We start from the raw sequence: 14,073 nt of genomic DNA on the forward strand, positions 1-14,073 counted from the left end.
TGTTTGCAGCTTTTTATTGCAGCCACCACTAACAAACCATTTAGGCACAGCTGAGAGAGCGAGTGCGCTCTTCATTAACTCTTGGGTGCCGTTGCCTTGTGGGATCTATACACCCCAGCAGAGATGCAGTCTGAGAGGGAGACCATCAGATAGAAACCTCCCATAGATCCTTTATAATCAGTAGTTTAGCACGATCTAATTAAGGTCTTCTTGCCCTAGGGAACTTCTTTTCTACACAAGTAGAGACGGAGTCCTGATATTTGCCTGACAAGCGAAGAGTTAAATTTGTCCAGGGTACCCGCAGTTCACATCTTTAGCTGGGAGAGTAAGATAGTGGTAATGATACAGATAGTGTTTTTCAGAGGGATGGCTGACTAGCGTCCTAACAGAAAAAATGGCCGGATCCAATGGAGTCCTGTGATATCAATTATAGTGTCTTTGACCCTGGACTAGGAATGAAGGCTGGAAGTTAACAGGAGTTAAGAGAGGCATCTTAAAGGACAGGAGGTAGGGAGAGAAAGGAAGGGAATGAGTGGAAGAAAAAGAAAGTTAATGGAGGAAGAAAGGAGCAAGGGAGGGAGGGAGGGAGGGAGAGAGTGAACAGACAAATGTGGGTGGCAAAAATGTGAGAGTGGAAAAGGAAATGGCAAAAAAAATGCAGACATTTGGGCCAAAATTTCCAGAAGTGGCCACTGATTTTAGCCAACTCGAAACACCCTAGACATAATTTGCAGAAATGCTGAGCATCTGTAACACCAACAGGCCTTAAGAGGAGGTGAGAGTGCTCAGCACCTCTGAAAAGTCATGCCCCAGGTGTCTACGTTAGGTACCCCAAAACAGTGGGCACATTTTAAAGTTTGGAGGGACAAGGAGGTGTGTGTGTAATGTCAGGAAAATGATATTCTTCCCTGTAGCCTCATCTCAAAGGCCAATGCCCCTCCCTGTCTCTCATTGCGTGTGGCTGCATCTCACCCTGTGGAGCTGGGAGGTTATGCTGTTAATTCCAGTTTCCCAATCACTGTTTTTCTCTTTTCATAAAGTAAGAAAGCCTATAATAAGCAGTGCGAGGGCATGTTCCCTCAGGACATTTCAGTACTTTCACAGGCCCCCATCTATCCTGAGAAAAATCAGTTGTTCATTTGAATGCGGTTAATAGGGAAATGGAGTTGCTCTCTCAGGACTGGAAGTCTCCAAAGCAATCTCTCTCTCCACGTGGCAAGAAGAGCTGCAATTTACAAGGCAAAGTGAACATTTGAGAATGAGGATTACACTGCTAGGCAGTATGGAATAGCTGCTCCTCCTTGAGAGTATAGAAGGGATTGAGGAAAGGGTTTGGGTTTCCATGGTTGCCAGATGAGATGAGTGTATAGAATACGGAATGTCTTGAATCTTTTCTCAATCATTCCTTTAATTCCTAATCTCTTTCCCATCAACTTCAGTGTCCAGCTCCTGAATGTCCTTAGACTTCTCGCTTATACCAGTGTAAATCTGAAGTAACTCCACTGATCTCAGTGGAGTTACACCAAGGGAAAACCAGTGCAAATGGGAACAATATCAGGCCTTGGCTTTATCAGCTTTTGAGAATACAAGGAAGAAGCCGCTAAATATATCAGGACACATCATAATCAGGTATTCTCCACACACAAAGCAGCTGTAGGACAGGTAAATTTTCTGCATAATTTTATCATTAAAATATTTTAAAACCTTCTTAGAAAGAAATTTCTCTTTTGTAAAAAGTCAATTGCCTGGCTTGCCCCTACTGGGCCAAACTAGAGAGTAGAGGTATAAAAGGAAGAAGAGGTAATGCTAAAAGCACTGACACGCTCCATCCAAAGAAGCATGTTTATTCTGAATGTGTGACAATCTGTTTTTTTATTTTACAAAAGAAACAAGGAACTGAGATGCAAAGAGATGTGTTAATGCAATAAATCTCAGGACTTTTAATTCCCAACAGTCAGGGAATGCTTCCTACAGCAACCACAGCTTGGACACATGCATTCGTATGGGAGAATGCATGGTCTAGTGGTTGAGACATAAACCAGGTGACAAAAGATCTGAGTTCTGTTCCCCGTTCTGTGACTTGGAACAAGTCACTTCATCTCTCTGGGGCTTGGCTTCTCTTCTGCCCACCCCCCTTCTGTAAAATAGAGAAGAATACCTACCTTGGAAGGGTGTTGCAAGACTTAAATATCTAATGTCCATCAGTACTGTGAAATCCTCAGATGAAAGATACTATAGAAGTGCAAATGATTGTCTTGATTATTGTTATAAACCATATATTAGGGCATTAAAGTTAATACCATCTACATACAGAATATTCATAGAAAAAACTACATATGTACCAGGGGGCTGTGCTATAACTGTTGTGGGTATCATTATTTTAAAATCCTTGAATGTTGTGTATTTAAAGTCTCAAGATACATAGAATTTGAATTTCATGCATGTTGTGCATGTAAAATTTTATTTAAATCATAATGTTGTATTAGCTGATTTGTATGTAATGTTGTATTAAGCATTTGGGGATTAATAGTTTAGAACTGCTCCATTTCCAGGACTGAGATTCCAGCAATCTATAAAATAATACTTTTGAGTCCTATAGCTAATGCCTTTGCATGTTGTATTTATGGCAGCAGGAAATGAGCAAAGAAAAACTTGAACAGTGAAGATTCTAATGTCAAACATTTTGATTCACTATGTTCAAACCTACATCTGGTAGTGTTTGAATTTTTACCAGTCTATTTCCTCTGCCTGAGAATTATCTACTTTTAAACAACAACAAAAAGAGAAACCTAATATGCCAACCTATTTGCTTCAAATGTTCTAAAGAAACACTTCATATCCTTACTTTCAGGCATTTCTTCCTAAAGACTCTCAGAGACAGGCACAATGTAACATTTATGCACTCAAGATGTTAGTGATCTGTTCAAGTACTCTGAATTCAGACTCTTAAGTGCCTCTTATTGAGGCAGCTCTGGCTGCATGGACCGCTGGCGGGGGGGCTCCTTGCACGGCCAGGGTGGAGGGGGAAGACTGAGGCTCTGCCAGAGCTGCGGGGGATGCTCGGAGCAGTAAGGGGATGGAGCAGGCTCTGTCACTTTGTGGTGATGGCACATACGCAGTTAGGTCAGCACTAGGATCTATGCGAGGCTCAAACTTGCTCAGTGAGGTGAGAAAGTTTGGATATTTTACCTGCTACAATTGAAGAAGTCTCTACTGAGCATGTGTTAACTGTGATTTTTCAAAGGCTTATAACTTGGCCAAATTTGGGCAGATGTTCACAATGATTGCAAAACGGTGTTAGAATGGGAAATGTCAGGCGACCTTAGTAACAGGCAGTGCTACCAGCTCTACTTATAATGATACCAAATATAGTAGGCAATTTGACACACCTATATTTTTTACCTATACAAACATTTTCATCACTGAATTGTTAAACAGCCTGTTCCCAGAAAAAGTGTGCCAGGAATTTGATCACATTAAAACTAATAATTCTGAGTCAAATTTAAGCCACTTCTTCCAGGGATGTGTACTCATACAAAGAGACATCAATTAAAGGGCAACTGTTGCATCCCTTCTAGGCTCCCTAAACACCCGCAGCAAGGACATTCTCAGCTGGAACCTGTGGCCTGGGCCAGCATGGACTTTTAAATTCATATTCCCGTATCTGGCCACTCCATGTCTGCAGATTACTCCTGCTGCACAAGGTGACTGTAGGACAGGTCAGTATACATGTCCACATTCACTCTGGGTTTACAACCCCACTTCCAACACACAGCTAATAAAGTTCGAATTTAATCCTGTGTCTCTTCAGAAATATTGGGAAGAGAGATAAGGGAAGGGAAGAACTTTGCTGATGAGCTCCAATTAAAGGGAGAACTTGTCTGCCCTCTTCTTCAGAGTTTGCTGCAGTATTTCCCTTCTAACAGCCTCCCTCTCATAGGCCATGTCTACAAAGGGACATGCTGAAAAGTTAAGGTGAATAATCAAAAGTGTGAAGTCAATGCACATAAATTAAATTACGTTATGCCCACCCCCCATAGTTTCATTCAGGAGTAGGTGGTCTTTAGGTAACTGCAACTTCATCATCCAAGGATCTGACTGAACTTTCCTGAGTGTCCCTGTATAGAAAAGCCCAACAATGCCATGGCTAGATCTTCTCCTCTGTTGTTACTGCTACATAAGGTGTAGGAATCATGTTACTTTTGGAGACTCGAAGTCTACACTGCATTATCCAGCCAGGTAATGTAGTCTGCCAGAACCGGAACCCTACTACTTGTTGCATGGAAGTAGTGAATGAAGATCCCTTACCTGTTGCCTTTTCAGGATTATTGCACATGAAACACTGCCATGTTCCTGCTTCCTCACTGTATCCAAATAAATCAAAGAACCTCACTTCTTCCAGATGCATCTGAACATGGTCCAGATCCTAGGGCAGTAATAAAAAATTCACAGTATGAATGATCCAATTGCCCCATAATTTATTACTTGTAAAATGAAATCATAAGGGTCAGTGCTTCCACCTGATAAAAACTAGAGCTGTGAGTTTATAAATAGCACCTGGTGAGCATTGAGCTTTGAAGGGTTAAGATCTAGTAGAGTCCCTTCTTTCTTATGTTTTGTGGCAGCAAACACCCCGTCTGGGTGGATCTATTAAAAACAGGGTGTTTCTTTTCTCTCAACAAAAGCAGCTGAAGTTGCAACTCTTCAGAAGGTAGGATTTGGGGAGGTTTTGATACTCTTCCGTTCTTGCCAGCTGTGCTCTGGCCACTACCGCCTGCCATAGCTTCCCTCCAGCAGCAACTTCTTTACTACTTTCAGCCTCTCTCCAGAGCTTTTTTTTTTTTTTTTTTTGGTGACCCACTAGACTCCAATGATCTCTAGTGACACTACATCGCTGGGAATTTCCTCCCTTTTAAATGGATATGAGGCCACAACAGAGGGTTAATCACTGAATGGTGGGTTGGGGCCCACTCTTCTTTAAAAGACAGATGAGAGGGTCTTGTTTGCCAGAACTCAAACCTCTGGTGAGCAGCACTGATATTATGAGGTTTAGTTCCAAAACTGCAGTAACAGGTTAAATGAAGCTCATACAAACTGTTTTCCTAACAAACCTTAAAGGAGCCACTATCCCAGCTGTGGATTGCTGGACCACAGCAGCTTTCTAGACTTGCCTTATCTCCTGGCCATGTCTCTAGAGCCAAGGGGAAAAGAGGAGCCAGCTTAGGGTGATGTCCCGATTTTATAGGGACAGTCCCGATATTTGGGGCTTTTTCTTATATTGGCTCCTATTAACCCCCCACCCCCATCCCAATTTTTCACACTTGCTGTCTGGTCACCCTAAGCCAGCTACATCAGCTCTATGTCATTCAGGGACTCCTCCAGTTGGGGGAATCCCCAGTTGGCTGAAGTCCCTGGCTCTAAAGGTTCTTTGTGCTGGCAGACAGAGGAAAGGGGTTGTATTGCGGGGGGAAATTTGGCCCATTGTTTTCACAACTAGGGACTCTCCTGTACTTCTAATATGGAGATAGAAATGGTTGAATATCCTCTCCCTCCATTAAAGACCTCATCTCAACCACCTGCTGAGTTTGAAACAGACACATGCACAAATACCAGTACAGGGACATCTGCCAAAACACACATTTATTGTCCCAGGGAGAGATGGCAGTCAAAGAAGCACATCAGAAAAATCTGCTAATTATAAACATTTAATTTCCATCAGCGGAAACAGGACAAAGAAAGATTCTTCTCTGTCCAAAAGGAGCTGGAACATAAATGTGTTTCCCAGCACACCAAGAACTAAGGACTGAAAAGCTGCATCTTAAAAAGTTTTTAAATCATTTTGTCTAATGGAGGAAATATCTATATAAGGCCTATAGAAGCAAGAGGGTCTTCCTGTCTTCTACTGATTTCTGGCCTGGCCTAACATGCCAGCTCCCACTGGACTACATGAGAGATACATTCCTCCTCCCCCAGTTTGGAACCCTTTTGGTTCTGAAATAGTTTCTTTGATATGGGGACTGTACTCAAGCATACCTGAGGTTTGGCGTAACCAGGCTGTCCATGTCTAGGGTGCTTTCTTTCCTGGCGTTTGAGCACTGATTCACTGAAAATGGCCAGTAAAACTTGACTACTTTGCTCACTGACTGCCCTTCCCATACCAGTGGGACTAACTCTCCTTCTACAGGGGAACCCTCTCCATTCATGGTATTCAGCAGGCTGCTTTGCTCTGAAATTGGAGAGCTTTCTCTACACTGACCATACTTATTCAGCTGACTTGTCAATGGCAGGATAGCTGGTAGCTACTTAGGCAGGAACCACCTCAGGTTTTTCAGAGGGAGGCCCAGGTACAATGACCTGAGGCAACAGAGCATAAGCAGGATGGTGTCGGAGAACCAAACAGAATAGGACGTGCCCAGCTAGCTTCTGGAAGTTTCCCTGGCCTTTGGTCCCTTGTATCAGTGAAGGAATAGCTTCCAAGAAGGGGACCTGAGCAAAGTAATGGGCAGTGAAGTGCCCTGGGATGTGTGGTTCTCTCTGCCCTGGTGTGGTGTGTATTCTCTGCCATAGTCTATCACTGGAAAGCTGGGCACAAGAGTGGTGATGCTGCCTCCAGTGTGTCCCCAGGGTCTTCCATGAATGACACATTGTGAAGAGATGAGTTGATAATGTCAGGGTTGAAAGGAAAAACATCTAGAGAGCAGCAGGTGCCTTCTCTATGCTTTTAAAAGCACCTCTTGGGTGGCTAGGGTGCGTTGGCTATGGTGCCAGGGGATGGGGAAAAGGCTCAAGAAAAGTCTGTGTGGCAATCAGCAGTTGCTTGAAATACACCATCTTGTGAGGTGGGAGGTAGTCAAACTTTTGGGGCAAGAGATTTCCCCGTCCCTCACCTGCATCATCTGGAAGGTGTAAGGCGACTACTCAGCTGTGAAAATGGGGCATTATTTCTTGATGGATAAAGTGATTTATCAAGTGCAGAAATGGAATAAATGGAAATGACAATTGCTTAAAAATGTTATTTATTTTCTTGCAAAACTACTCAGCAAATAAATCTGAAGGAATCGTGTAAGGTTCATAAAATAGCTGCTCCATCACTCTTCTGATGAAATGATGGCATGAGTCAACACAATGGATTTTGCAATGAGTATAAAACTGGTTCTGTTTTTTATAATGTAGCCTATGTTCTCCGATAAAGAACTGTGAAGCAACTGACCGGAAATCTATGAGGGTATACATCTGGAAATACTTTATTTCTGGCAAATTTTAAACTGCGTTGTATAAATATTTTTTGTGGCATGAACATATAGTATGTTGCTACATAAGATTCTTTGTGTGATGGTAGGTATTTATGATAGTGAGTTGGCTGCACATATTGGCCCAAAATCTGCAGTCAATCACCATGATGCAAATCTGAAGCAATTCTACTGGAGTCAATATTCTGCTTTCAAGTATACCAGCATTAATCTGGAGTAACGTCTTCACTACTAGAAGAGGAATAATATTCCTAGCTACTAATATTTTTTCAAATTATTCACATATTTTTCATTTTTCAGTGACATTGTAAACAGGAAACTTACTGAGCATAAGTGTACATTTAAGAATGAGAAACAAATAGTTGTGAAATCTGAGCATCTCCTTCATTCCTAATGTCTTGATGTTGTATAATCTACATGCACAACAACTATTTAGGCATTGTCAAAAGTATTCTGTTAATCTGGTTATTTTAAAATGTTAATTTCAACAACTGTAAATCTCACAAAACAAAAGTAATTCAAACACATAATAACAAAACAGAAAATAAAGAAATGAATACATTGGTATCAGTAACAATGACATTTATTTATTTCATTTTATTTAGATTTAATAAAAAAGACCCCTACCTAGGCTTCAGGCTCCCTAAGACTTCATTAATATCACAATAAAATGCCAGTAACATTAACCATTTCAACAGGAATTTAAAGGCCTTTACTCCTAGAATGCCCTAAATTCAGTTTTCAAGACAAGGTTTTAGTTCATCCATATCTGTGACTGATGCATCTCCATGTGCCACATTGTGTCTAGGTGGTGAACTGAGTGCATTGGAAGCATGGCATCTGGCTCTCCTTTCACTTACATCACTTTACCCCAGAGAACCTTCACTGGCTTCAGAGGAGTTATTGGTTTGCCCATTCAAAACACTGAACTAGAGACAAAGTGTTTTAAAGCGCTAAAAGCAGCAGCAGCCACATGATACAGAGTGTTCTCTGAATTGCTTCCAGCAAGTTGCTCATCCAAGATGATGCTTTCCTGGTTTTAGTGGGCGAATGGTGTTATTAACTTGCCGCCAAACCAAACAAGTGAGCAAGCCAGCTGGGCACCCCTAAAGAGCCCAGGGAAGAGAGTAGGCCAACTGGCTGTTCTTGAAGATGCAGATTGTGAAATAAAAGGCAAATGGATCTCTCATCCACCTCTAGAACACAATGCAAGATATTTGCCCTTCCTATGAATTGGTGGGTATTGTTATTTGTAGAGACTTGCTCACATTTCTGCAGGTGATATCATCTGTGATTATTATTTGTGCAACAGCCTAGCATCATGCAAAGATCTTAGAGCACTTCACAAACATCAAGCCTTAATACCCTTTTTGCAAGTGGGGAAACTGAGGCACAGAGTGTTTCAGTCACTTGCCCCACGTCACATAAATAAACCACTCTCAGAGCCAAGATTAGAAAAACCCAGGTCTTGTGGCTCCCCATCCTATACTTTATCCAACAGACAACACTACTGCTAAGGAATTATTTTTCCAAACAATATTTATTTTAGTGTGTTAAGAAAGGAGCACGTTATCAAAAACCTAAAATTGTTCACTGCACCCAGTTAACTGATCACAAAGGATTAGTGTGCCAATAAAGAGAAGAACAGGATCTCTCTTTGGCATTCTTGTATCACAATGAAAGAGTGCAATGCATGCACGCATACACAGCAAAACAGATACTTAGAGCATTAGTGTCTGTTGACTGCATTCCCAACTGATCCTACTATAAAGCAAAACGTTATTAAACGCAGCTACTCTCCTAATCTCTCTCCAGACTTCAGAAGTAATGGCAACTTACTGAGGGACAGGATGAATAAGGCCTTATTCACCTACCTACTGATTACTTGCAAAAATATTTCAAAATGCTACTGGAATTTGTTAGAGGACAGTGCAGCCTGCTTTCTCCCAGGAAGAGAGTGGTTTCTTTAACCATTTTCAGAAACCCAGAGTTTCTGAATTTCCTAAGCTGATGTAGAACATGTGTCTGTTTGTGACGGAATGTACAGTATGGTGCTGGAATTGCCATGTTTGATTATATTTCGATAGACCCATAAACAGAAAAGAAAAAAGGTAAGGAAACTTTTCCCCCGGAAATTTTTGATGAAATAAAACTGCAAGGGTGTCTGTATGTGTGGTGGGGGGAAAGCAGGATATTTTGTTTTTAAATTTACTTTTCCATGTTAGCATTTCTTTTAAGTGTCTTTCTACCTGCAGAAATTGGATGGGCCAGCTCCCCAACTGTTATAAACCACCGGACCTCCATTCATTTACACCAGCTGAAAATCTGGCCTAATATGCTGATCTGTTACCAGAATATTCAAAGGTAGTGCTAGAAAGCTTACATGACTAAGCACTTCATCCTGTCCCTTGGTAAACCCAAGTGCCTAAGAGTTTAGTTAGTTAAGAATTCTAACCCACAATTGCTTTTAAGAAAGTTATGGAGTCCTTCTGCACAAGGTGCTTGAGCGTTCTCAGCTTCCACTATAGTCACTGAGGGTTGAGAGTATGTCGTGTCTTGCACGGTTGGACCTATACACAGTATAAGGCAAATTTTCCAACTGAAGCAAACTTTTCTGAAAAAGCAAAAGCTTTCAGGAGAATGTGTGTGTGTGTGTGTGTGTGTGTGTGTAGTCACACATTTGCACTTCTTATAGCCACTCCTGGTCATGTTTGAGAGACACTGAAAAAACTGCATTGGGCCAACAGCATTACACCGGACTCTAGCTAGTCTTCTTGGTCTCTGAATTTCACAAGAAATAAAAAGAAATCTACTAAACAATAGGTCCAGATCCTGCTCTCAGAAAAGTCAGTGGGAATTTTGCCAATGAAATCAATGAGTTTTTTGACAGGAGCAATAGCAGGCCCTATCTTAGTAAGCAAACCAAAAACAAAGAAAGTGAAACCAGCCAAATGCTGCACAGCATTTTTAAAATCTCAAGAAAGTCTTTAATGTGTTGCATCTACTTGATTGTTATCCAGAATCCTAATAACAGTGTGTAATTCTACAACTTGCTGAGTTTCCAAAGTTCCATTTTCTAGTTGGTTGGGATCAGTGTTTTAATTTTACAGTTTCTTGATGTACTGTCCCATTAGTTTGGGAATACAGTTAACCAAGAAAGTACTCATACAAAAAAGGAATGATGAAATAACCCCCAAAGGACTAAGAGTAATAGAATTATGCAACAAATACTCTGGAGACTAAAAGTTTGCTGGATGTGATTGTTAGCGCCCTAGTGTGGCTCATTGGCCCACTGGCCCTATTTAAGCCAGCAGCAGGAACAGGAAGCTGTCTAAATAACTGGGCTCTGGCTCCAGCTCCGGCTCCTGGATTTCCTGGTATCCCACCCCAGCTTGACACTTGGCATTTGCCTTGCTGTTCCAGACCTCCTATGTGTTTCCTGCTTCTTACCCCCTGGTATCCTGACCTGGCCTCACTCTGGTTCCTGACTCATGGTTCTGATCTCCAGTTTGTCTCTTGGTTCTGATCTCCAGATATCCTGTCTCGTGACTGTGAACGCTGGCTTTGACTACTAGGTCGGCTGCCATTAACCTTGGTGTGACACTCTCTGAGCATTGTGGGCTCATGGTATGTAAGTGTGGACAGGAATTTGGGGGAGGGAACAATATGGAGCTAGTGGCCAGTCCCCATATGGAAAGGAGATGCACCAGCCATGGGGGCTACTGCAGCTGGCCATGAAGTGGTTCTACTGTAAACACCACTAGACTCTATGAATCTGCCCAGTGCACAGCCCAGTTCTTCAGACTGCATGCTGGGGTTCAATTTGTTCCTATATACGCAGTCATAAGGACCTTCGCATCACTTCGGTTGACAGATCTCCGAGTTCATAGTACTGTGCAGGTTACTCCATTCTCAGCAAATGAGCTATTACAAGCTTTATTCTAAGTTAAACAAAGAACAGCTTTATGATTTTGGAAGAAACAGCTTGGATCTAGTTTTATCTAATTTTGAATATAAAAAATCTGTATGTGCATGTGTATGATATGCACGTACTGGTATATGTTGCATCTGGATAGGTCATGCAACACGATCACCTTATGTTTCAGAAGATGTTTCCATTAATAACTCCTATTTTCAACTGTCATCACTTTAGTAAAATAATACTTTCAGGCAGACATTTTCCATTCTTAGTCTCAGCCTGAGAAAGAATATTTTAAAACCACATCTGACAATTTAGTTCATCCAATTTTAGCTGAGATGTAAAAAAAAAAAAAAATTGTACATGTTGAAGAATATTTCTGCACTTAGCTCAAATACGTCTTTGTTTTATAATCCTCTACTGGTCTTTTCCATGAAGTCTGATGAATAGCTTTGAAACAGTTTTCCCTACAATTCCTGAAACAGTAAATAGCTTTTAAACTTGACAGATGGTAAGAATGGAGTGTGTAAAAATCATCATTTTCATAGCATCCAAGGCATTGTGCAGAATTGTGTGAATTTCCACAGGGCAGCTAAACAGTCCATCATGGCAGCTATTCTGACTCTAGCCTTTAAAATTATGTATGTAAATAGGAAAAAATACCTACATGTACCATCACCTGTTTTCATTCACTTCACTAGCAACTCCCATGAAGCATATGTGAGGGCTTAGGTAAACCTGGAGACATTTCAAAGTACAATACAAAATGACACATTTATGGATCCACTACAGAGCTCAGAAATAAAATTCCTGCTGAGCACTGGTCAACGCCCTTACAAGCTGGGTGTGGTTTATGTAAGAGAGGGGGCCCTACATCATGAATAAGCCATAGACTGCCATATGAATAAACTGGCTGAAGAGGACTTGGCAAGGTAATGAGTGAAAATACCTAGAAGAAACCAGAGCTGTACAGCACTGAAGGCAAAAGAAATTTAGTGACATAAAAATTATTCAGTGCATAAAGAAGCTTCCTTTCAACACACAAACATACACAGAGCAAAAGAGGGTGGAAACAGGTTGTAATTTACCAATGACGAAAGCAGTAGTTCTCAAACATTTTCCTAATTCAGATCACCTCTTAATAGAGAAATGGAAAGTGAATGGGACTTCTGTTCCTAAGGCACTCTTGAAAATCCCACCTGTGTCCACAAACCACTTCCCATCCTGTTCTCAGTGTCATGGGCCACCTCCTCTCCCAAGAGCAAATGCTTAGCATCTTTTTGGCAACACAGCAATTGCTCACATGGAAAAGTAATATAAAAAAATGGTGTCCTTTTAGTTTATTTTAATGTGATTCAATAGTTAGAAATAAGAAGCAGAGGTCACCTGGACTTGATCCTGCTTTGACTTAAGTCAGCCTCAAAATTTCTATCGACTTCTTTGGAAGCAGGATTGGGCCCCATGTTTAATTGCTAAGATAGTTATGATTTGTTGATATTATGTGTGCACACACATGTGCATGTGTGTAAGAGGTTTGCTTTCCAGTAGTTAAACACAGTATGGAGCCATCACATCTATTGCAAAGATCCATGTAGACCGGTTCTAAAGGTTGGTATAAAATCACTTCCCCATCCCCCCACCCCAAGGAATAAATGTTTACCTTCTGGTGTGGAAATGTAGATTGAATCATCGCAGTTTCAAAACCATGTGTTCCCTTCAGCTGTGTCTTCTCCCACAGGGCTTTAAGGACTTGCACAGAGTTACTTTGTATGGACAAGGGTTCTGGAAACAAGTTCTGGAGAAAATATTTGAAAAGAAAATTTCAGTCTGAGTCTTCAAAAATCGTATTGCTGTTATTTCAGAATGATACAACTACACAAAGTAATTGCTGTCCTTGTTGCATCTTATATCAAGAGCAGAATGTCTGACACTGACATTTAAAAAAAAATTCAGTACAGTTAAGATTGATTCGTATCAATGCAAAGTATATAAATCTGTGAAACTAAATAATTCCTGTATACTCCATTAGTTCTTCTGAGACTATTTCTCTGCACAACACCTGATTTCACAGGCACTTGATTCATTACATTTTACATATAAGCTAGTACTACTATATACCTACAACATACCACTACTACCCTGTGTGCGCACACACATAACACTAGTATATAGTAGTGCTGGTAGTGGAGAGAGCACTGGACTCAGAAGACCTGGGTTCTATTGCTGGCTCTACTACTAACCTATAGGTGACGATGGGCAAGTCACTTCACCTCCCTGTGCCTCAGTAAAGTGGTGTTAATGATGCTGACCAACTCTGTAAAGTGCTATGAGATCTAATGTTGAAAAGTGGTATATATGAACTAGCTATTAGTAGCAGTACCAGCACTCTTATATACTAGTATTATGTCTCTTTTGGTAAAAGACTTGGGATGCGTACATTGAAAGCCCAGTGCAGAGACAAAATTAACTTCTTATCTCAGTCTCCTTTCTCAGCAAGACCTAGTCTTACCCCTCCAGATTCCCCATCCCAATCTCACAGCCCCGTCATGCTCATTTCTCCCCCTACACTCCCAACTCCTTGTCTCCAGCCTTCTTGTCACCCAGTCCCAATTTCCTCCTTCCTGGCTCCTATTTATCTCTCTTCCTCCCCCTGGCTTCCAGTCACCCCTCCCCTCACCTGCATTCTCTGTCCCCACTGGCTTGCAGTCCCAGTTTTCCTGCCAGGGCTCATTGTCCCAGTCTCCTTGCCCCGCCAGTCCCAGTCTCCCGCATCTCCTCATCCAATCTCAGTCCCCCCTCCTCCCCCATTTCCTCCCTGGTTCCCCAGCCCAGTGTCCTTGCCTGCTAGTCTCAATCTCCTCTTCCAGCCAGTCTCAGTCTGCCCCATCTCCCAATCCCTGTCTT

General features: G+C 41.6%; 1 protein-coding gene across 2 annotated transcripts in view; it reads right to left on the bottom strand.

Moving 5' to 3' along the window:
* Positions 1–14,073, bottom strand: part of VEPH1 (ventricular zone expressed PH domain containing 1) — a 139,802-nt gene that overhangs the window by 23,714 nt on the left and 102,015 nt on the right. The window contains exons 10-11 of one of the 2 annotated variants that reach the window (XM_065411150.1): positions 12,830–12,964; positions 4,309–4,426 (exon numbers count right to left, since the gene is read on the bottom strand). In XM_065411150.1, the coding sequence (XP_065267222.1) occupies positions 4,309–4,426; positions 12,830–12,964 (253 nt within the window). The remainder of the gene's footprint in view (positions 1–4,308; positions 4,427–12,829; positions 12,965–14,073) is intronic. The other variant, XM_065411151.1, reaches the window with a different exon arrangement.

This window comes from Emys orbicularis, chromosome 9 (genome assembly GCF_028017835.1).
Source record: "Emys orbicularis isolate rEmyOrb1 chromosome 9, rEmyOrb1.hap1, whole genome shotgun sequence".
NCBI classification, from domain to species: domain Eukaryota; kingdom Metazoa; phylum Chordata; order Testudines; family Emydidae; genus Emys; species Emys orbicularis.